This window comes from Gallus gallus, chromosome 17 (assembly GCF_016699485.2).
Source record: "Gallus gallus isolate bGalGal1 chromosome 17, bGalGal1.mat.broiler.GRCg7b, whole genome shotgun sequence".
Taxonomy (NCBI): domain Eukaryota; kingdom Metazoa; phylum Chordata; class Aves; order Galliformes; family Phasianidae; genus Gallus; species Gallus gallus.
In genome coordinates this window covers 3,825,769-3,850,117 of record NC_052548.1, presented here as the reverse complement: position 1 = coordinate 3,850,117, position 24,349 = coordinate 3,825,769, and the positions used below count along the sequence as shown (strand labels likewise).

General features: G+C 47.3%; 1 protein-coding gene across 2 annotated transcripts in view; it reads right to left on the bottom strand.

Annotated features, from left to right (window-relative positions):
• Positions 1 to 24,349, bottom strand: part of PAPPA (pappalysin 1) — a 176,024-nt gene that overhangs the window by 45,265 nt on the left and 106,410 nt on the right. For both annotated transcript variants that reach the window (XR_001464480.4, XM_415522.8), the window contains exons 11-13: positions 11,287 to 11,400; positions 10,736 to 10,871; positions 6,669 to 6,882 (exon numbers count right to left, since the gene is read on the bottom strand). Coding sequence is in view for 1 of the 2 variants with exons in the window: in XM_415522.8 (XP_415522.5) it covers positions 6,669 to 6,882; positions 10,736 to 10,871; positions 11,287 to 11,400 (464 nt within the window). In the remaining variant the exon portion in view is untranslated. The remainder of the gene's footprint in view (positions 1 to 6,668; positions 6,883 to 10,735; positions 10,872 to 11,286; positions 11,401 to 24,349) is intronic.

The following is a 24,349-nucleotide window of genomic DNA, read 5'->3' as shown; positions in this document are numbered from 1 at the left end:
ACGTGTCATTGCTTTTCATTTCCTTCAATGTAAAGGAGAGAAAGAATCTAATTTCTTGAGTTCAGATCAGGACACCAGATGAGCAAGCCTGGGCTTAACAGTCCTACAGAACTGAAACGCCACAGACAAAGGCATTAAGAAACACTTATTGTGATGTTCTTCTTTCTGTTTACAAGTCCCCTTGTGGTCTTCTTAACTGGCCAGGGAACATTTTTAGCCACCCCCTCCAGGCTCCAGATTATGCCTCGGTTAGCAGATCATCTGGGCAGCTCTCTCTGTCTGTAACTCTATATGAATGACTTCAGTGACAAACAATACAACCATTCACTTTTTGTAAAAAAACAACCACTGCCACCAAATGTTTCTAATTTAAATATTTCTGGTTCTCTAGCTACTGGTTCCAATTTGGTATCAGCTACTGTCAGCCATAAATCCCAATGAATTTTGAAGTCACAATCTTGAATTGAGTTCTGCAAATGTGAAATAAAGGAGAAATGAATATCTCCAAGTAGGAAATTTAGACAAAGAACCCATCACATCCGTATTACAGAACTGTGGGTTACAGAAGCTCTTGCTCGGGTACTGCCATTTAACAGTGGTTAATCATCACATGTTCCAGAAACTGTATTACTCTGGAAAGAAACAATATAGAGTATCTGAGCATTAAATCACTTCTACTATAACTCATGTTGCTTCCTGGCATGGGACAGCTCAACCCATTTTCTTGCAATCAAAACTGGGTGACTTCATCAACACTGTCTATTCCAAGTCATCCCTGGTCTATCCTGACTCCCCAAATGCATCTGGGAATTGCTTGCAAAAGTACTGAACATAAGCCAGGAAAGTGACCCAAAGACCACTCAACATTACGATATAAATAAGAACCAAGCATTGGTGCCTGGGTTACTCTCTGACGTTGTGTATTTTACGAGATCCACCTCATGATTCACCTGTTCCTGTTCTTGTTCTAAGAACGTACAACTTGCTAAAACAACATTTTTGCACCAAGCTGACTGCAAGAATTTTTTGCAGTATCCACAGCCCGCAGTATGTTAAAAACACAGATCAAGACAAACCATTTCAGTGACGTAAAAAGCCCTGAGCTGAGTTAGTTTCACATGCAGGCTGAAGTTCTGAGCCAGTTCTTACTTTACTCAAATCCATTCTGCCCATCCCTAATCTAAATGAGCTCAGTCATTAGCCTCTAAATCTTTATTTCTCTGTGCCAATATTGGCCCCAGTTCAGCAAGGCACTTAAATATGTGCTTAACTTCAAAAGCATGGTTAAGTCCCACTGATAGATTTGACTACAGGGGGATGTAAGCAAATAGCTACAGGCTTTGCTAAATGGGGGTCTCGGTGACACAATCCTAGAAACATTTGTATTTTAACATGTTTATAGAAAACTGTAACAATTAAGTGGAACTCTTCCTTCCTCACACAAAAACAAACCAGCACTTCCTCCTTCGAAAACCTTACAGCAGCCAAATGTTTTTTTCCTTAACCCTGGGGTCAAGCACTTTTCCAAAACCTCATCTTAACACAGTGCCCTAATTACCTGTTTCCTTATGGACAGCTCTGATACATATATATGCACAGGTGAGCATAACGGCATACAGCACACACTGGTCTACGAGAAAACTCCAACCATCATCCAATTTACAAAGTCCCCATTCCTCAGCCCAGGCCAACCTTGGCTGCAGACCTGGAGCATCCTGAGGTTTTGTTCTGCAGCACCACACATACATCTCACACCACGTGGCCTTCCGAGGGTGTTCATGGAAAGATTTATCGTTACAGTAAGTTTGTCTTCTCTCTCTATAGCGATCCCTCTGAAGACAAGAGCAAGTTCTCTCTCTAATCCAAAGACAGATGCGCCATTTGGAGAAGCAAAGGCTGCCTTCACATTCTTTGCTGTAGCTTCAGAAGTGAAAAAGGTACAAACTGCAAGGGTGGCAATGAACTTATCTTCTTCAGATTTCCAAGAAAACACATTGATCTCCTTGTATAAACATAAAAACTCTAAGAAATCTACCTGAATTCTGGAGAAAGATGGGGGACTGGTGAGACTGTGCTGATCATGCCACTGGAAGAGTGATGCAGCACTGTTTGCATCACATCTGGCCCATGAGAGTGACCAACAGTGCAGACACCACAGTCACGGTCCCCTCAGCAATCCCACTGCAGTGCTGCTGAGTCCAATCCCAACAGCAATCCCAACAAACCCCCAGATGCAAACAGGTGGGGTCAGGAATGGACACCAACACCGAGATTTACTGAAAACACTCCATCCAGCCCCAAGTGAGCTGTGGGGGAGCAGATGCAGGGCATGCCTGTCCCTATACTTGATGGGGCAATGGCCCCAGGCATGGGTTCAGTGCACCCCATAGCGTGAACTGTGCTGCCCAGGGGCCCTATGGAGCCCATAACGCACTCAGGGCCCCACACACTGGGGCAAGCCTGGGTGCCTGTGTGCTCACAGCCCCGTCAGCTCTCCACAAACAAAGAAAGGGCATCGCGTTCCACTTTAATAAAAGCCAAATGATGCCGTCTGCCAATTACCAAAATGGGGCGAAGGTTAAAAACCCACTGAATTATAACACATGTCACTGACCAAAGCTCCTATGATTAACAGTTCTGTGAGAAATTCATTAATTTCACCAGAACCAAGCTGACAGAGATTGTGCTTAATGACAGAACACAGGGCAGGGGAAAGGGGCAGGGGAAAGGCGGCCCACATGGTAAATAGAGAGCTGCATTAAATAACAAAAACAGAGATGAGGAGACCTGTTCTTTGGGTATAAAAAGGAAAAAAATAACTACAGTTACAAAGGGCAATCGCGTTTGCTACACTGCTGAAGATTTCTCTTCATTTCTTGTTGGAGGAGCTGACAGCAGGAGACAAAAAGACAAAGCGGAGGGGATGGAGTGGGCTCCTGCTCCTTGGGGACCGGGTGGGATGAAGGGGAAATGCTGCCCAGGAGAAACAGTACTCGGCAGGGAATGCCTTGCCAGGCATGGGGACCCCTGCTCTAGTTTCCTACATGGTGACAAAGTCAAAGTCCTGTTTGCTGAGGAACCACTGCCAAAGGCAGTCCCAATGCAGAGGTGTCCCTGGTGCTCAAGTGACCGTGCTGGGGGGAACTATACAACTGCTTCTGCACATCCCATTTCACTGTCATAGAATCACAGAGTCATTAAGGTTGGAAAGGACCACTAAGATCATCTGGTCCAACCATCAATCCATCACTACCCCGCCCACTGACCTGTATCTTCTCCACAAGGCTGAACAGGAAATAATAAAAGTGCAATCATTTGAGCTATGTAAGTACAAAACCAGTGCCAGAGAACAAACTGGTCACCATATCTGGTCTGAGGATGCACTGTGAAAATAAAGCTTTTACAGCCCATCTCCAGCAGTTGGGTAAACTTCTGCTGAAAGAAAAAGAGCTTGTGGTCAGCTGCAGGGAAAACACAACAACAACTGGAAAGTACAGAGAATTTCCTTAAATCCTCTATAAATGCCTCCAGAATGGTGGAATGGATTCTCAAAAAGAGCTAACGATGACTAAGGACAGCTACCTATAAAGTTGGGTGGGATTTGCACACTTAAGCTCCTTATTCTCTTTTAAAATACAAACTGCAATGCATATTTTAAGGGGAAAAAAATGAGCACGTTTTATTATCATTTATTAGGTTGCCCCTAACTCATGGGAGAGATCCATTCACCCTCATAATAAAATGGTGCTCACGTTTAAGGGCCAATGTACTTCTTTTCCCTCACATACTTAAAGTCTGCACCCTTGCCTAGAAGTGCCTGTATCTGCCTATAAATCCTCTCCAACCAAAATAATTCTCCTTGAAGAGAGAGAAATAATATCTCTTGTAGAGAGAAGCCAAAAAGCAGGCAAAAATATCCATGTTTACCTAAGGAAAAGGAAAGTGGTGAAGTCAATGCTTGTGCATAAGAAGGAAAAGTTCCTTTAAAAAATAACTAAATAAAAAGAAACCGTATCGGGCAAATGCAACCAGTGAGGAAAGGGGAGCAGGAAGTGTGGGCTGCATGGGACCATGCTCAGATGGGGTCTGGCAAAGAACATGAGTGGTAAAAGGGGAGTACCCAGATCCTAACCTGGTTAAGAGTGAATACAGGAGGTGCCTCTCAATGTTCTTACTGGGGAAAACAATGAAGCAGAAAGAAAGCAAAGGGCCTCGATGCACATCTGCCTCTTGGCTGCACAGCTCAACACACATCTTGGATATCTGAACTGCTTAGAGCTCATGGTACAGAAGACAGCATAAACCATCACCCTAAATGATCCCAATGCAGGACCAGTTGGTTATCTTCCACTACAACGCTGCAGTCAGTGGAAAAAAACCCACTGATTTCAGTTGGCTTTGGATCAGGGCTCTCTTTCAGTCGCTTGTTCCTTGACTGACATAGAATCATAGAATTGCTAAGGTTGGAAAAGACCCACAGGATCATCCAGTCCAACCATTCACCTTTCACCAACAGTTCTTGCTAAACCATGTCCCTCAACACAACATCCAAACACTCTTTGAATACCTCCAGGGTTGGTGCGTCCACCATCTCTCTGGGCAGCCCATTCCAGTGCCTGACCACCCTTTCAGAGAAGTAGTATTTCCTAACATCCAGCCTGAATCTTCCCTGGTGCAGCTTGAAGCCATTCCCTCTCGTCCTATCACTGTCACACGAGAGAAGAGGCGGACCCCCAGCTCACTACAGCCTCCCTTCAGGTAGTTATAGAGAGCAATAAGGTCTCCCCTGAGCCTCCTCTTCTCCAGACTGAACAACCCCAGCTCCTTCAGCCGCTCTTCATAAGGCCTGTGCTCCAGACCCCTCACCAGCTTTGTTGCCCTCCTCTGGACACGCTCCAGGGCCTCAATGTCTTTCTTACAGTGAGGGGCCCAAAACTGGACACAGTACTCGAGGTGTGACCTCACCAGTGCTGAGTACAGGGGGACAATTACTTCCCTGTTCCTGCTGGCCACACTATTTCTGATACAAGCCAGGATGCCGTTGGCCTTCTTGGCCACCTGGGCACACTGCTGGCTCACGTTCAGTCTAGCGTCAATCAACGCCCCCAGGTCCATTTCCTCTACATGGGGAAATACATGCTTTAGAGATACATGGGGAGCTCAATGTCCAACCCAGCACTGCAACCTGCAAGACCTGCAATGCTCCCCTGAACAAGAAGGGCTGTGTTAGAGAGCAAAGGGCTGGGATGGTGCACTGCATCGGCAACACAAAACACGACCAAAAACTCAAGGAAAAGGAAAAGGAAAAAAAAAAGCAGTAGCAAAGAGAGGGTGATCCTTCTTCAAAAGATTTCTGAGGGTTGCGTTGCTGTGCTGCAGAGGCCCTCTGAAGCTTTGCCTAAGGGGAAGGCATTTTTTATTAACAAAACAACTTTCTAAACACGGAGCACTTCTAATTTCGTAAGTGAACAAACAGTTCAGTCCCCACTGCAGAACGAGAGGGAGGAATGTGGTGCTGTGCTGGAGCCCCGCTTTGCACCATCGCCTTCCATGGCTCCTTCTCCCTCTTTTCCTGTCCCTCCTGCACCGGGCTTTGGCCAAACGTGCACAAACTGCACTTCTCATCTGCAACTCGGTGCTGCTGTCTTTGGGCCTCTCCATTTACACAACCTATTGCACGGAACGATCAGACTCCTTGAATCTAGGTCAGAACACACTGACTGCATTGATTTAGCTATAGATATACTCTTTTCTTTTTTCCTTTATTATTATTTTCCCTTCCCTCTCCCCTTTCTCACCCTCCCCCCTTTCCTGGAATCAAAGCAGCTCCTAAAAGCACGCCAGAACATTATCAAAAACCTGACAGCCTGCTTAGGAGGCTGAGCAGAGCTTTGCAGGGATGTGCGACTTGTTTTACTATTGCTGCCGCTCCGCTCTGACCGCTCACAACGTGGAATTCACAGTGGGGAAAAAAAAATGATTCTTTCAGGGGTTTTGCTAAATTCTCCCCTCTTCTTTTCACCGCTCCGCTGAAAGGCTCCGCAAAGCTGCCGCACCAGAGGCCACCAAAGGTCAGCATCTCTGTGGGATGCTGTAAAGCAGAGACCGAGAGGGGTTGGTGGTGATCTATTGATGTGTCTGCAATAACAACAAGAATAAAACGGCAGCCATAAACCTTTCATCCTGGGGGGTCCCACTGAGCTTTTCAGAACGCGGGAAGGATCCGGAGAGGTGCGGAGGGCATTGCTGCAGCCATGGGAGCACCGCGAGGGCTGGGAGAGCGGGGCTGAGCACCGGGCAGGATGCGGGGCGTCACTTTGTGCCCGCACAGACGCTTCCATGGGAGGTCCCCCCAGCACTTCAGCAGCACAAAGCCGGCCAGATCCGGGCCGACATGTGAGCGGCTGCAAGCGGGGGGATGCACGGGGTGTTAACTGGCCCCAATTCCAAGCGCAGGATAAAGGAGGGAGGAGAAAGGAAGAGGAAATAATTCACTAGCGGTATCCTATGCGGGTTAAATGTCCCATCCATCCTGCTCAATAAGAACAGCGCCGGTTTCTCAGCGGCAGCACAAAGGGGTCAGCAGGGTTCAGGCGCGGTGCCCCCCTGCCCTCCCTCGCCCGGTGTAGGGCGGTGGGTGGGGGTGAGGGCGCGGGCCGGCGGCTCACCTCTGCTCCGCCGGGCTGTACGTCTGTCCTCGCTGGCAGCTGCTGACGGTGATGGGGTCGAAGTTGTGGAAGGAACGCAGGGCCACCCCGGAGATGGCCACAAACTGGGAGCTGAAGCTAATGAGGACAGCCTGGGTGTGATAAAAAGGGTGACTGAGGTCATGGATGACGGGGATAATCAGGGGATTGTTCCTGCAGCTCAGGACGTGGACACCTGCCAGAGGAGAGACAAGATCAGAGGAAGGGTCAGACCGAGCACAATCACTTCCCGAAGCCGTGAGCACTTCAGAAGCATTTCACCCATAGGAATGGCCCTATAGAGCTGAAAAGTTATGGTAAGCTGCCTGGAGGGGCTTCCCAAATCGCTCTGCAGAGCTTAGCACAGAAGTATATCCCTGCAGACAGCTGAAGAAAGGCTGCCATTCTCTCTGCGAGGGCGGCAGACTCTCAGGGCTGGTTCTTTAGACCACAGCCACATTTCTATTGTGCTCTGTTAAATCAGGAGCAACCATCACGGAGGAAGCGGAGTTGAGCTATTGTGAAACCAGTCGGAGGGGACAGTTGGAACCTTTATCCCGTGCATCAAATGGGACCGGCAGGCTGGGTGGCTTTGTGCACCACGGGCAGCGCACCAGTGGCTTGTTTGTAGCTGTGCATGTCATTAGCACCCAACATTAAACTTTCCCCTTTTTTTTTTTTTTGCATGACCTCTATGCCAAGCGTGCCCAGTTTTGCTTTTCGTTAATGGTTTTCAGCCTTGGGATATTTCCCTCTTTCCCTAAAAGAGGCAAAGATGGTCCTGGAGGGAGAAGCAAGAACGATGGACCCATGGAGGGTTTTACAGGTGAGAAAAAAGAACTGCATCTCAAAAAGTAAAAGTGCCTCAAGAGGCTGAAGTGCTCAGCAGCACCAAAGAGGTGCCGAGGGGACTTTTCAGTCCCATTTCTCCAGCAGAGGAGGTGCTCGGTGGCCAGCAGGATGAAATCCCCACCTGCCAGCAGAGCCGACCTGACTTCCCATGGGCCCCATGCACCCCGGGGCAGCTGAGAGGACAGACGGCCGCCTCCTGCCCTCAGCACCCCTTCCTCCAGGCTCATGCTGGGTGGCTGACAGCAAAGCCCTGCCCCGGCAGCTCCGTGGCACCGCTCCGAGGATCCGCTTGGCTTCGGCTCCACGCACATTGCTGGAGCTCCCCCAGCAACGGCTTTGGCCCAGGCCCTTTGGCTACCCTGATACACTCCCGGCTTTGAAATAAAACAAATCCTATTTGCATGTTTAACTGGCTCGGGGATCACTATTATTATTATTATTATTTTTTTCCAGCTCAGGTTTCTTGGTTCAAAAGGGAAGGAATAAAAAAAAAAAAAGAAAGAAAGAAAAGGTTTTCATTTTTTTCTCCTTAGAAAGTGATTTCCTGTGAATTAAGACAGACTTCTGACCACTCTCTTTAAGCATCTCCTACCCTCTGCTTTAAAACAATCTTCCTGTAATAAAAAAAAAATAAAAATAAAACAAAAAAGCCGACCTCTCTTTGTTTTGGTCTTTATCTGACCCTGAAATAACCTCCCTGTCTACTTGCCTCCCACAAGCCTTTTGATATCAGCTCCTTGTGGAACGGTGCACGTTTCTCACTTACAAACAGGTGCAGTTAATACTTGAAATCCTGAGTTCCCAAATTCCTTGGAAGTTTCTGCCTTCTCTGATGGAAAGCCAAAAAAGACCTTATGGTATGAGGCTGTTTATTCACTTCAGTTTCGTTCGTTGCACTCAGGTGGTGTCCACAACAAACCAGACCTCAGAGCTGTGCTGCAGTTGCTGGGGCTTTCTGATCCCAACAACTCAAACAGGGGCTTAATGAGTCAGGTTCATTTAATCAACCTGACTTCATCAGCAAAAAAATCACTCAAGACAGCACAGGAGCCCATGGCAGGGGAGTGAGAGCTGTCCATGTTTGCCCCCATAGCTCTGTGCCCACCTATTGAGCCCTCAGTGCCTCTTGTAATGCACCCCAGTGTTTACAAATGCTCTGAATTAACAGTGCTGGTGTTTGGCATCCCAGCCTCTCCATCTCCTACCAAGGCTCAAAAGAAGTTTCTCATTATTTTCTGGGAGTCCACATGGAAAAACCTCATTCTGGTCAGAGAGGAAACAGCACTTCTGGATACACTGCACTTTGCTCGTGGGTGTGAGCTTCAGTGCACTGAGGACTGACCAAGCTCTAAATCACTGCTTCTACCTTCTGGCTGTACTTGTCATTTGCCACTGCTTAGGGCTGGCCAACTGTCCAGTCAGTCCTGCATCCAGTGCAGGCCAAAGTTTGCATCTCAGCTGCAGCTTCCAGCTTGCTGCCACAATAATTCGAAAACATCAAATGAAACATTGGGGAAAAGGGCTTCGTGCTGCACCGAGACCTCAGTGAAAGCAGCAATGGGAGCTCTGCCTGAGTGAGAAGTGCTGGGTGAACTACCTACACCTCTCCTCTGCTCCAGGAGAGCCTTCCTGAGAAGCTCAGAGGGGCTTTTCCATGATGAAGGGAGCATCTCAGCCGTGGAGATCTGCAGGCATCGGCTTAAACCATGCCAAAGCCATGTTGCAACTTCATCCAGGATTTCATAACCTCACCCTCAGTTTTCTCTTTGCTCCTCTTTCTTGTTCTCTTTCTCTCATAATCTGTCTCTTTACAAAATATTGCATTATTTGTTGGCACGCTTGTGCCTCCGTCATTTATTTCTCAGAGGGAAAGAGGTATGTGCCACTGTTTTGCAAATGGAGGATAAAACCAACCCAGGGCTCTGGCCAACTGGGAGTTATTCTGACTCAACCTGCTCAGTTGCTCTGAATTTCTCTTTGTTCTCTGACAAGAGGCACCACACACACTGTCTCTCTTTTGTTCTACATCCCACCAACATTACGTATTACATTAGACAGTCGTCCAACACCTTTCACTTGTGCGTGTCCCTTCTTCTTGTCACTAGGAGGAAGTTCAATGGAACTTGAATGAAATGAAACCACAAAGTTCTGGTCACACAGAAATCTGGGGGACGGGGCTGCTTCCTTAAAAACTGCTCTCAAGATGGCATTGTCAGCTTTCTTCCCAGTGGACAGAAGGGCAAAGGAAGGCTGGAAAAGAACTTCACAAGCCCTGTCCTAACATAGAGCTGGAAGCTCAGGAGAGCTACTTGGTCCTGGAGCTTAAATGCAGCTGTAATGAGAGCATGAGACACAACTTCCCAAGTATTTGTGCTCCAAGTAGAGGCACAAATGGTCTATCCAGGGACTTCATTATGACCAGCAGGTCCATAGGTCCATTTCCCATCCAGCCCACGTGGGCCCTGGGGTTGGACCTTCATCAAACCTGGCACACTTTGGCCTAGATGAACTGATGTTTCTCATGAACAGGTTGTTACCCCAGAAAGAAAAGAATCTGTATGAGTAATAAAGCTTTTTCATTGTAAGGCATCAAAGTATCCTGATGATGATTTTCTTACACTGGACAATGGCACCAGCAAATGGCCCTCACACAGCTGGCTCAGCAGCCATCCCTGGAGCCCCTCCAGAGCTGATGGGAGGCATTACAATGAAGCTTTAGAAGATGCAGTTTCCAGGCCATTAAACAGCTGTGGAAACCTCCCTGCGAGCAGGGCTAGCTGCAGCCCCTTCTGACTGGGCAATCCAACCAACTACACCTTGTGAAACAGAAGCGTTTGCTGCTCCAGCTGCCACAGAATGGGGTTAATGTCCCTCTCTCTGCTACCAGCAATTCATCTGTATCACTGTAAATGTCTCTCCGGGGGGGTTCTCTGCATGAAGCACTAATGTGATCTTATTCTAATGACTAAATGGGAACTAAACTCTTCTGAAAACGGAGAAGAAGTGTGGAGAAATGTCTGGGCAAAATGTTACATCGCTTTCAACAGACTCCAGTCAAACTCAGGTCCAGGGGCATTAAGCAAGTGCTCCTTCTGTCTAACCTTGAAAAAACTAAGTAGGAGTACTGGTCATAATTTGTGAATGGGGCTACCATTACGCTAGCAATAAAGAGGGTCTAAAATTCAATACAGTCTCACCGAGATCGTGGCTTTGTTCTTTGGTGTCAAACAGCTGCACACCAATGGTCTCCTGCTTCTGATCCAGGTAATAAGTCCCATCAGTTACCAAGTGGACAAGGACTGCCGCAGCCACCATCGGTGTGGAAAAATAAGCCTGGGAAAACAAAAGCCCCACACAGGTTGAGAGAGAAAAGTGCAGATGTGCTGTACTTGAAAAAAATACAAAGAGCCAGTGCTGAACTTTTAGAAGTCCAATTCCCGTTCCAGGTCACGGAGACGTCTTCTCTTCCAATCTCTCCTACACAAACTAGCTTAAACTTGAGTTAAAAAAGCCCTGCAGCTGGAGCTGCAACCTCTAAGAAACTCACTAGATCTGCCACAGGAATGGACTTCACCACTGGCTCTCTAGATGGTGTTCGGAGACTTTGTTTTGCCATTTCCCACTAAACACACTTCAAAGAAAGTTGCTGCTTGGCCCTGGGAAGGCAGTCCCATGATATTTGTCTACTGGAGTAACTTTATACAAGCAGGCAAAGAAAAGACTTGTGAACAACACGCGTACTTCTTACCTTTAGCCAGAAAATGGTCTGTGCCATGTGGGAGTACTGGAAGTTGGCAGTGCAGGGGTACCAGGCGTACTGGGAAACACCATCGTTCAAGTCAATCACCTTAGTGCGACACGTCTGAGGGAGAACAAAGAGACATCCAAACAGATGTAGGTGTCAGCAGGAAAGAACTGTGACTATTGAAAGCAGGGGAAAAAGTCCAGGTGCACTGCTAGGATAAAATAATACACACCAGTGACATTTCTAAATACTATGAGATTATTCAAAAGTTAAGTTTCCAGGTCTTCCACCTCAATGAGAAAAACTGAAACATGAAAAGGAGCGAAAGACTCACAGCAGCCGGATGGCAGCCAACAGTTCCCTCTTTATTTGGTACAACAAGGGCCTTGACAGCGTGCAGCCCAGCTCTGCTCCCACCCAAACAGACCGCAGCTCTTCCCTCTGGACTCAAAGTGACGACCGCTTCTGAACATGCCAACTCCAAGCACAGACAGTCTGCAGATGCTCTCCGCAGTACTCAGGCAGTGTCCTATTTAAACCTGCATGTTGCTGTAACCCCAGGGAAGCCACAGATGGCCATATAAACTTGGAAAGAGGCGTAGCCAGGAAAGTCCTGTCTGTACAACCCAATTTCAGCAAACTCGTTTCTCTTTTTGTTAACTAGTTTCTGTAATTTGAATCATCTTCTTATATCTACAGTACTTTCCATGGCAGGCAGCAATGGGATTATTATTTCTCTTTTCATTGAAGAACAAGTAGATGAATCCCAAATGCTGGCACAGATGAAAAGCCCAAATGAGAGAATGCCTGAATTTAAGTACCACAGTCTTGCAGTGCCATCAGTATGTAGAAACAAAACTGCAAGAAACTGTAGGATTTACACTGAAACCACACAACACAGTGATACTGCTTGAAAAAAAGAACACACACCTGACCATAGCCTTCATATAGCCTTCATTCCCCAAGGGAGAACAAGAAAGGGAAGATGCACAACCCAAAAGGCAACAGCTGCACTCTAGCACTGTCTCCATCAGAAGAGTACCTGCTAACACCCACAGCACTTGGGTAACTCATGGGGAGGGAGGCAATTCCTCGTGGCCATGCAGTGTGCTGGCAGCAGAGCTGTGAGTGCAACCCGGGGGGCCCAAGCAGCCTGGTGGGTGTGCGACGTGGGGAGCCCGGGGCACAGGCACTTGCATCAGGTGCTAAGTGAAGCCATGTACTTCTGGGGACATTATGAGATTTCTTTCCAGGACTGGAGAATTAACTGAGCAACCTGATGGTGACGTGCTGTCAGTGCAGCCGTTCCCATAAGCAATTTTCCTGATTATTCAAACCAAATGAAAACCTTGAAGTATAATGAGTGTATTAATGGAGGTGCTTTTAATCTTTCAGAGTCCTGTGCCCGCTTGGTAGCTGTGTGGGACCTCTTGGTCTCAACAGGCAGAGTCAGTGCAGTACAAAGAGAGCCTGGGATGCCTGGGAACGAGAAACCAGATTGGCCAAGAGTGAGGTAATCACTTCTATAATCTGAGTCCCTCAAGATCCAGCACAGAGGAATCTATGGGCAAAACATAAATCAGCTTTAATGGGCTGGAAGAAGATTTTTAGTTTATTTATTTTTTAAAACAACTGTGACCAAGCTTCATTGAGGCTAGCCAGTGGATAGTGTTACATTTTACAGCAGAGCAAGGCTTTACATAAACTATCTTTGGCATTTGAAATCCAGTCCAGCAATTCGACATGTACCATTTCGCAATCCTCCCTTCTTGCATTTTCAGCAGCCTGTCTCTTGTTGGGAGCGTGGTTTTTATTTTAATACCTCTCCAGCTAGGGAATTTATCTTACCCACATCTGCAATTTATATGGTCAGAGAGCTCTTTGACATGAACAAAGGTCTCATTACTTTTATGTGACTTTGTTGTTATATCTCCTCCAGCTCTACTACTCCAAAAAGGTGGTTGAAACAAACAAGATTCCTGATGTTCAGTGTGTTTTAAGTGCCACTTGATGGATGAGTGAAAACCTGTATTAAAAAACTCGCCCGGACCTTGGCCAAAAGTTTGAATCAAACCCAAAATAAACCCCTGCTGAGGTGGATTGGAAATCTCTGATAACTTCTAAATGCCTTGTTTGATTTGTGTGCGTGCGTGAACTCCAGCGCTCTCTGGTTCTGCCTGAGACCATCAGCAAAAGCCTGAACATAAAGAGCCTGTGTTGGAGGCCGTGCCGGTGGGCTGTGCAGCCTTGGGAAAGTGCTCTGATTCCAGCAGGTTTGACAGGCTCCCTCCTGCTGAGGCTGCTCTGCTCCTCCTCAGTCAAGGGATTCAAACCAGCGCTGGGGTAAAATGCTCTTCCATGAGAAGAGTACGATTGGCAAGTATGGGGAACGTCCAACAGACGTGACATCAGGAGAGACTTCGAGGGCCTCTCCTACGCTAGCTACTATCCAACAAACCCACCTGGTGCTAACATATTCTTTGAGATTTTCAATAACAACCTGATTGGATAAATGGTTCCAATAACCTACTCGTGGCAAACACATCCCCTTTTCAATTCTAACAAGCATCCGAGTGTCATTCAACAACTGCCAAGTCAGAACCACTTGCTCAGACAGCCCTTCACACCTCTGCCTCCAGGGTATCCCTAGAAGATGTCAGCAGTGTGAAGGCATCTATTACTGCCATGCCATCATTCCTGAGCCACAACTGAGCGGTACGGGACAGCTGCATGCAGGGGGAAAAGGAGAACACACAAGAAAGGAGCACTAGGAGACAAGAAGACCGGAAAATAGCATCTCAGTGCATTTCAATGGCCTGGAAGACAGCATCACCTCTCCTCACGGCTACAAATTAATGCTTAGGAGAAATAAATTATTTCCTAACATCCTCCTGTTTGCTACAATGATGAAAAACAGCAGCTAAAGCACCTGACAGCTGTGGAGGGAAGAAGGGATAGATGTACTTTTCATTTCAGGGTGTTACCACACACTAAAGTATTTGCTTTGAAGAATGACGGAATCAGGCAAGACTCAAAACTTCATTCACTGGGGCTTATCCAGGTTCTCAGCCCCACACAGCAATGGGAACCATAGGAGTCCAGTCTCTGTTCCAAAGTATTTGGGGACTATTTGTGTCTACTTACTGGAAGCCCATGCCATACCCCTCCCTAGAAAGCTGCTTTCAATTAAAAAAGTTTATGTCTATTCCTTTCAGAGGTTCTAATCCAGCTCATGTCCCACACACACACACTTTGTACACAAACATCGAAAGACAGAATGAGCGTGGCCAGAGAGCGCTGTGGGATCTTCTCACAAGGGGGAATGCCTGGAGGATTCCCTTTGACTGATTTACACAGCCCCCTGTCAATCACAGGGACAGCATGTTCTTCAAACCGCCTCTCCTGTTTTCCTTCTCTCACTCAAGGGGACCAAAGAATGTGTCAGTAGGAAGGGAAAAATGATATATCAGGAGTGCTCAGTTCATTGCCACATCTAAAAAACATTTAGTATTGCAACCAGCTTCATTTCCTTGTAACATTTTTTCCCTCCAGGTAATGTGGGAAAATTTGTTGAAGACCAAATTTTGGAAGGCAGCCTTGTGAATGTTGGCCCAGCCATCCCATGAGTAACAGGTAGATGCAGACAGCACCGCAGGATGTTCCACTGTAAGCCCGTACCACAACCGAAGCAATGGTGCCTGTCCTTGACCTCACAGAATCATTAAGGTTGGAAAAGACCTCTAAGATGACTGAGTCCAACCCCAACCCATTCTCACCATGCCCACTGACCATGTCACCCAGTGCCACATCTCCCACCTCTGAGGACAGTGACTCCTTCTCTTCCATGGGCAGACTGCTCCAGTACTTGACCACTCTTTTGGAGAGGAATTTTTTCCTAATATCCAACCTGAACCTCCTCTGGCACAACTTAAGGCCATTACCTCTCATTGCACTGCTGCCACAAAATGCTATGTTGTGTTGGAGGGATCTACTGCCAGCACACCACAAGTTAAGGACCGCCATTCCTGAGGGCTGGGCATGTGGTCCTGGGCACTAGGCTTCTCCATCCCACACTGGTAAGGTGAGAATGATACTGCCCCACATCACAAAGGTATCCTGAGGGTAAATGCCCTTGCCCCATCTCTGGAGGCATTCAGGGCCAGATTGGATGGGGCCCTGGACAGCCTGACCTGGTGGTTGGCAACCCCACCCACGGCAGAGGGTTGGAACTAGATGATCTTTAAGGTCCCTACAACCTAAGCCACTCTGTGATTCTATGACAGCCACAAAAAAAGGTGCTCAGATGTCATGAAGAGATGCATACACATGAAGGAGATGCCTCCCACAGGAATGGGTTAAACATGCATCGGTGACACCCGGCCCTGTCCTTCCCATTGAGCAAGCACAGCCTGACACCGCAGGCTTTGCAGACACTGGTAGTTCTCAACTCTCACATCGTTGTATCAAAATAATCCTAAATGCAGACAGGCAAAGCTGCTATTCAAACTGGGACACTGCTCTGCTCAGCGCTGGCACCCGCGGTGGGAGCGGACGTGCCTGTCTGCGTGCCCGCAGGCTCCTGCACACTGCAAATCTGTCTGTTCCCCAAACCCATCTGTTCCCCATGGCAGGGCTTTCTCCAGACCGTGTCTGCAGGCTACGGACGGCTGGGAATGGCCATCGTAAGATTTGTCCATCAGACAGCAGAGAGCAAAGGGCTGACGTGGCTATCACACCCCAAACACCACACTGCCACCTCTCCTTCCCTATCCCTGCTGCCACTCCTGTACTGAGACAATGCTGTGGGTTTCTGGAACAAAACCCTGTCCCATCTGCAAAATCGTAACCCCAAAACAAAGAGGAGGAGGATCCACTGATAAAACCCACAGTAGCATCTAACTGTGGAGCACAGAACGTCCCAAGTGAGGCTGTACAAGCACATGGAAACACTCACACACCGATAGGAGATCTGTGGAGGCACAAACAGGACATTCTGTTTGAAGATCCAGCTGAAGAACAGATTTCAACTGTACTAATGAGCCCTAATTAGCCTATAATTTTTAGCATTTTGCTCAGCAGAATGTTATTTATATTTAACTCAACGAATACCAGAGCATCCCAGCCATGACACATGCATCATTTTAACACATCCCTTACAGATGAAAACCTCCTCTCTTCACTGCCAGAAATGGGGGCTGACCATTACCCAGACGTTTTATTCTTCAGTATGCCATTATTCTTGCAGACCAAAGGTCAATTTTTCCCCGCTGGTGGTGCAGTTGCTAAATATCAGAAAGGTTCCTGCCTGCTCATTGCGCAGTATTATAAGGCAGCTTGATTGCCACATGGACACCCCCAGTTTGCCTACTGCAGCACAGACCTCCAATCTGTTCTGAAAGCTGTTGCACTGCTCTCCTCATTTCGGCTGGGAATTGGGTTGGAGTTACAGGGAAAAAAAAAGAGAAATTGCCCATATTAGTGAGCACTGGACCATTAAAAAGGCCACCATTTGGGTTCCCACAAACACCACAAACATCAGCCAATTTCTAAGACCATTTCAAACCTCTAAAGCCACAGAGCTCAGATAGAAATTGTACACAAATAGCTTGAGATACGGGACTTCAGAAATTTTGCTCAGGGTTTTCTTCTAGGTTCTTATCGGACAGACTGTAGGATAGATCTGCTCACTACTGTTCTGGATACGTTATTTCCACTGTTCTGGATTTGTCCTGTCAGGAGATTCAAGTCAACACATGGCTGACCAACACAGAATCACTGAGGTTGGAAAGACCGATAAGATCACCTATTCCAAGCATCACCCCACGTCTGTGACTGCTCTGACCACTCAGTGCCACATCTGCCCTCTTCTTCAACACCTCCAGCGACGGTGACTCCACGATCTCCAGTCAGTATTGGGTCATTTCATGTTGGCCTCCAAAATTCAAGGAAGACATTCAAATTATTTTATCCAAACTGGTATCTATGCATTATTTTTCTGTGCAGAAAACACGGATTTACAACGTTCTGTTATCGTCAAAACAAGAAAGAAAACCAGAACAGATTCAGCAGCACACATTACAAGCATAAGACAATGGAATTTGTGTCCTCTCTCTTCCAGTAGCCTTCTTGCCTTCCACTCTGCTTCCTCATCCCAAACAGCAACTCTCCCTGACCTCTGATATTTATAAACTGCAGCTTCTACTCCAAACCTCTCCTGGTCCTCTGCGCCTGATTTATTTGCAGCAACACACTTGTTGAGTAGTGGTGCTTTTAAAGTGGCAAAGAATGAGTCTGAAAATGCAGCCTGGTTAAATTTTGTGCTCTTTGTCTGCTTCTGCCTGTTTGAGTTGGGGTACTTAGAGGTCTGAAGGCCAAAGACAAACAACTGTTGCATGGTTGCTTTTTGCCAGGACAAAGGCATGCAGGCAGGTGATGAACAGAAAAGCTGCATCAACTGGAAGCTGATAAAACTCCCGGGGTAGCACACGGATGCTGTATTGCTCCCAGATTCAGCTGGCTCAGAAATAAGAGGAAATCATATCTGCCCATTTTACCTGTGTAATAAAGAACAGGATTTGGTGGTGGGATTGGGAGGCAGGCTGTGTCTTGTGCAGGATGGAATAAAGCCCCACTGCCACTTGCTGCGTCCAGTCCCAGCACAGCCCCTTCCCATTTGAACCTGGAGCAGCTGATGGTGTCTGGATCTTGCAGACCTGGCATTGAATTACCCTGTTACTACAGTTTTCTTAACAAAGAACCACAATTTTTAGCTGAAGGCCTGGCTGGATTTTTTATTAATTGAGAAATGACCTTTAAGTGCGTGGAAATACCAATGCTGGCATCTGTAGTTTGCTTGCAGTATGACAGGATGATAAATTCCTCTACTTATACAGTAAAAAATGATAGTGTTCATTACCAAAGGGAAATCTCTCAGGGTAGAGTACTGGACGTAACACAGGGCTCCCATTCAGAAATGAGTGGGAGATGCAAGGGCCATTTTATTTTGTCATGTAAGTTGACTTAATTTCAGGAAAGCAAACGAGAGCTGCAGGGATTTCCATCAGATGATGGCCCGGACTGCATGTGTATCCAACGTGTGTTATTAACTTCAGCTCTCCCAAAAAGTGGAGTTATTTCCCTTCCAAAGGGTCTGTATAAGCAATGTAGTTCAGGGTTTAAATCATGCAGACCTGCACTCTTTAAGCTCTCCTTTGAATTTCTGTTCTCTCCAAATTCAAAGCAAACTTCATTTCAAACAAATGAGTTAAAATCAAAATCACACAATACCATAAACTTCACATGGTATACCTGGAAAAGCTGTAAATCAATTCTGACTGGCCCCCTCCCAAACCCACACTGGCTTTGACATCCAGCCAGGTGTAATCAAAATACGTAGGATGCTAGCTGGACCTGTAGAAAAAAACAATATGGAGTTTTAACTTTACAACAAAACCCTCACCAGATGATCTCTGCATGGTTCAAAGGATCACCCCAAACACATCACCTGAGCCACGGCCAGGAACTACAGCAAAAGAGCAAGATAAAGAAGGGGGTTTTATCATCAACTCATCTTTTGCACAGGCTCACAACTATATGCTACCACTTGGAGCTCGAGGGAGCAATTAGCACTTGCTCTTGCCTCGTTTGCTATTCAGCAGTACACACTTAAATGGGTGCAAAGGCAAATGATAACTCACAGTGCACCGCAACACAGAGCACAGTCTTATAGGAGTCGCGTGGATGTGTAAGTGAACCATTTTCCTGCCACGTGCTCCTGGTTATTCACACCAGGAGCTTGTTCTTCCTTCAGCACAGTGACAGGACATGCAGGTGCTGCTCTCAAACAACAGCACCTTGCTCCCAGCACTGCCGGGGTTTCACCTAGAAGGATTAATTCTTAGAATTAGCCCTGAATTGCACTCTCCTATTATGTTCAGACTTCTAAACATGTCCACCGTTAGAACCAGCAGCCAAACGCGACCTGCTGGACAAACAGCATGAAGAAACAGCAAACAAACAAGACCTCATACTCCACTTCTGCAAACATCAGTCTCATTAAAGTTAATTGACGCTTCCAACCTGCAGCAAAAGCACTGCCTACAACTTCCACATCATTGCTCACCAACGTGTGAAGGCATTATAGACTGATAAGTGCTTTAGCAGACTGTATATCCATCCGCTGGAAAGCGAGGTTAAACAAATACAGTAGCCAGAACATTATTGTTGGCTGCATGCTCGGGCTCCAGAACTGCCTGTCTCTCACTTGAACCAGCCTGGTCCATTGCAGCAAGGGCTGCACAGTGCTGCGGGCCAAGGCTGCCCATGGGGGGCTGCGGTGAAGAACAACAATCCCATCCCATACATTTTTACCACTGAGGAGTACAGCAAAGGGCTTGTTTTCTTTTTTTTCTTTTTTCTTTTCCTTTCTTTTTTTTTTTTTTCCCCTTTGATGGGAGCATTTCATTTGAGAGCAGCTGGCACCAGGAAATCAAGCTGTTAAAGGCAGAATGTGTGCCACGTATTGGGAGGATCTTCATTGTAGATTTTTATTGTGGTACTGGTGGATCCAACTCACCGGATCCATTGTAGTTTTGCTAGCTTGGCACTCCTGCAAGGCAAAGCAGGACCAAGCTTGTTATAGTCTGCTCCACAGCATCCCGTCCTTGCTGCCCAAAGCAGGTCCCATAAATCTACTCCAATGAAGGAAGCACGCAGCTTGCTGGAGAAAGCCCCAGAAGCAACAACAAATCCCAGAGAACTTCAGCTTCACCTATTCAGAGTGTGGGCACACAGAGATGCTTAGAAGCACTTGTGCAGCATTTCTGATACAAAGATAGACAAATAGGAATGAAAACCAAGGCAGCAGCCACCAGCTGTGGGACAGGTGCCACCAGAGCAACGAGGACATTGCTGAGCTTCTCCTGCAGCCACGGGGAGCAGCCAAGCAGTGGTTAATGTCAGCTCCGACCACATGATCACATTCAAGAAAGGTCAAAAGAGTGATTTTTCATTTGAAAACATCTGTGTGTTTAAAGAACAAAACTTTCTCATGTGCAGAAAACTAGGGATTTCCAGCGCTTTTGTTTCCAGCATTAGAAGTGGTGCTTTTCAGCTTTGTTTAGGGTTAGGAACATGTAAACACACTGCACAAACCACACGCAACCTTCACAACGCAGCACTTCCCCAGGCAAGGAGAACTGGGGGTGCCAAGGCCCCCATCCCCATCTCATTTTCTCTCTCAGAGCAGCTCAGCTGTCTGTCCTCTCCGCACTCCCAGCCAGACACCATGTCACTGGCCTCCCCTATATGAAGACATCCACATGCCTCCAATCCCAAGGGGAGAGGCCTGCTCCGGCCTGTCAACAGGCTTTAATTGGTCACATCTTGGGAGAAGATGCATTGGGAAAGAGGCTCCAAGCGTAGCAGCGAGGGTAAGGCTGCAGCGGGGCTCACAGGCCGTGCCAGCACAGGGAGCAGGCTGCACCTACACTCCAGCTGGCCCCTTAGTTCCCTGCCCATCTCCTCAGCTCCAGTTGAGATTAAACCAGCCTGCAGCTTGCTTTGCTTAATACCTGAAGGCACGGCCTGTGGTATGCAAATCAGAAGGTTCCCAATTGCTTACCTGAGCTTTTCCCATTGGAATGCTGAGGTAATGGAGCTGCTGCCACACAGTCAAATTTCTCAGGGTGAACTGGGCCCTCCAGTCCACACACATCTGCAGCCATGCAGCACCATGGGTGGAGGTGTCTGGGGAAGCCCCCCAGACCCTCTAACTCCAATGCAGACCCGGTTGCTCAGAGGAACCCCAAGCTCCAACAGATCAAACCAGAAAACCACCTGTGTCCCAGGTGCTTTCACTGAGCTGCCGTGGTGACTGAAGGACAAGCATCACCTGTGTGGGAAGCTCACAGTTTCTTCAGCCTCACCACCAGTCAGGGACTCACAGCTGCCAGGTCTCAGCCTTTCTCACCAGAAACAACCACTAGGACAAAGGAAAGCTTCCATACAGTGAGGCCTTTCTTTTATAGTAGGTGAAGGTCACAGTGTGATCAGAGTGCAGAGCCCCAGGGAAAGGTCTGCTTCGCTAGAGGGCAGGTTTTAAAATATATTTGCATGGAGAAAGGTGAAGAGAAGGGTTAAACAGGGCCTTCAAAAGCACCTGGTTCATTAGGAATCCAGCAGCAGCTAGATGCTAAGGCATCTCTGTAAGTACTGAATCAAGACTTTCCCAACTAAACAACCAAACACACCTTGGAATTTGGCTTTGGTTGCCTTCATCATAGGATTTTCATTAGAATTAATTTTTTAGAAGCTAAACTGCATAGAAGAACCACTCCACCAGGACAAGAGGGGCCCAGATGAGGGCTGGCGGGGCTGTGGGCAAGTGACAGGGCCATACGAGGTCACAGAGGATCAAATCTGCCCTGCATCCCTTGTGCAACCTTGACTAAATTATCCCCAGGTCATGCTTCAGCTTCTGTGTCAGAAGAGGGACTGGTGGTGCAAGGGTTAATTACCAAAACATGAGACAAGAGCCTCTGCCCCAAATGCTAAGAGTAAGCAATGAGCAGCATGGCTGGCAGATTGATGTTCTGCTGAAGTGAGGGGAGAAGGTATATGTGTGCATGGGTGGCAGCACTGATCATGGGAACAGCCATGCACAAACTGGGCGAATCGTGTCTGCTTACCAGATTCACCACTGAAAAGACCTCGGAGGAAACAGAGATTCCTAAACCTCATGGGCAAATTTCATGTAAGAAGAGTGTTAATTTGGGGTTCCTCAGCAATTAGGGCTCCAACTGAGGCAGCGTGCTCCAGGAACTCGAAGCAACACAAGAGTTTATCCAAGCGGTCCACAGCTTAGGGTTTTTATTTCTGATAGTCAGGTGGGGACAGAGGGATTGACTTGAGGGACTTTCTAACACGGCAACGCCTTCAGGACAGGGCTGGATAAAAGCACTGTCATCTGAAAATCATGCCTTTTAGAGACATCTTGAGATGAACACCCCAAAATTGAGTGGCATTCAAAATATGAGGTCTCTCATGGCAATGTGGGCGAAAATGCCTACAGCTCTCTGAACAAGTAGTGCAGACAATCCTCCATTTAAAAGAAAAAATAAATTCCCTGCTACTGGCATGAGAAAGTTTACTTTCAGGCTTAAAGAAATGATCGTGTGGTTTTGAGGATGGCATTCCGTTCTGCTGAAGAATAGCACCCTGCCTGCCTGTCTATCTGTGGCTTTGTAGCTACATTACAATCTTGGAGAGCTCTGTTTACATATTTTACATGTTTTCTTCTGCAGAACATGAAACCAAATTACACAGTAAAGGACGTTACGGTTTCACTCCTGCACGCTTTTCCATCCTCTCCTTCCAATCGTGTTTTAATTCCATCCGAAATAATTGACTGGGTATTTGTAACTGTGCTTGATTGACTGGCAATCCTTCAGGCAGGTTTGCTTGCTGTTGCACAGGGAAATCATGCAAAAGCTGGAGAAGCTACATGCCAGGGGGGTAGGCAGAGGATGGCCGGGGCGGGGGTGGGATGAGAAATGCCGAGAACCCTTCATGCATGAACAAAGCAGACGTGTCGATGCATTTATGCAAAATCATTCTGCTCTGAATGGAGAGGGACCCAAGACAAACAACCCGGATGGGATGCAGGAGAGCTATCCCACGCTTATGGCTGGACATGCTCTGCATCTAAAGGATGGTGAGCAGCAGCAGCAGACGGAGAGACTGGCAGGTTGAGGGGCAAGGGCCGAGGAGGGGGGTCTCCTTTCAGAGCAGTGCATGCTAACGAGCACCGCCGTGGTTGCGGGGTCCGGCTTTCCAGCTCGCTGATGCCGGGGGGTCCGAGCTGTTTTCAATTACAGCGTGTAATCTGGGTGGGCGGCTGGGTGTACAGCAGATATGATCATAAAATGGTAAGTTACTTCCTAAAGAAGCACATAATCCTTTACTATTATCCAGGACAATATTCCTTTCTTGCCTTTCTTCTCCTCGCCTCTAGCAACAACAAATGGGATGGAATTCTGCTCTCCTTTAGTTAATGGCACACATCTCCTGGTCCTGGGAAGAGACAGCACCAATTTCCTGCACCTGAGGATTTTTGGTTTGACCTTCGTTTCTGAAAAGGTCAGACCGAACCTCTCTGAGAGTACTGATCACTGCTTTGCTCTCTGCATCATCCTTTGTTTCTTTTATCTATTTTCTGTACTGTACACAAAGGGAACACAGTGTACCAGCCCCTGGTACTCACTGTTCTTTCCCCTTAGATGACTTGCATATGTGCTCTTGAAAAATTATTCTAAAAACTAGTGGGGGAGGGGAGTGGAAAGAAAAAAAATCCCTTGAGTGTTTGGCAAAATTGCTTGGAATCTCCTCTGACATCTCATTGTGCTCTCTCTGTCCTCCCCTTACACAAATCAGTCAGAGGCTATGACACCAGGCGTGGGGTCTGCTGGTACTACTGCCATGAGCACAGGAGCGCTCCAAGATGGGATGCAGGGGTGAGAGGGAGGGATCCACTGTCCATCCCAGCAGGAACAGGCAGCCAGGTGATGGGCAGCACCCCCTGCTCTCCAGCCAGCTCTGGATCGCCTTTAAGGGTAACGCTCTTTCTCAGCCATCTCTCTGTAACTGGGTCTTTTTTCAAGCTATTCCATTTTTCTCCTTTTTTTTTTCAATTTCTTCAGAAAACTGAGATCATCTCTGTGAGCACACATCTTTGCAGCATCCCTCACCTTGGCACGAACCTTCTGCATGGACCATATCCTCCAAAGAGGCAAAGCAGCCATGCAAACACATGAAGAAGGACCAGTGGAGCTCCCCAGGCAAACAACATCACCTCGTTTGGCAAAAAAGGTTGCAGCTTTCCCAGTAATAAATGTGAGAAACAAGGTTTCTAGCTATTAGAGCAAGGAGCTGGTGGAACAGTTGTCCAGTAATTTGGTAATGGGAACAAAAGGCCAAATGGAGAGGATAAAATCCGGTTAATTCCCAAACAGGATGTTGTGAAGTGGCTGAAAGAGCTAAAATGCAGTGGATGTGTTGATCCCAGGTC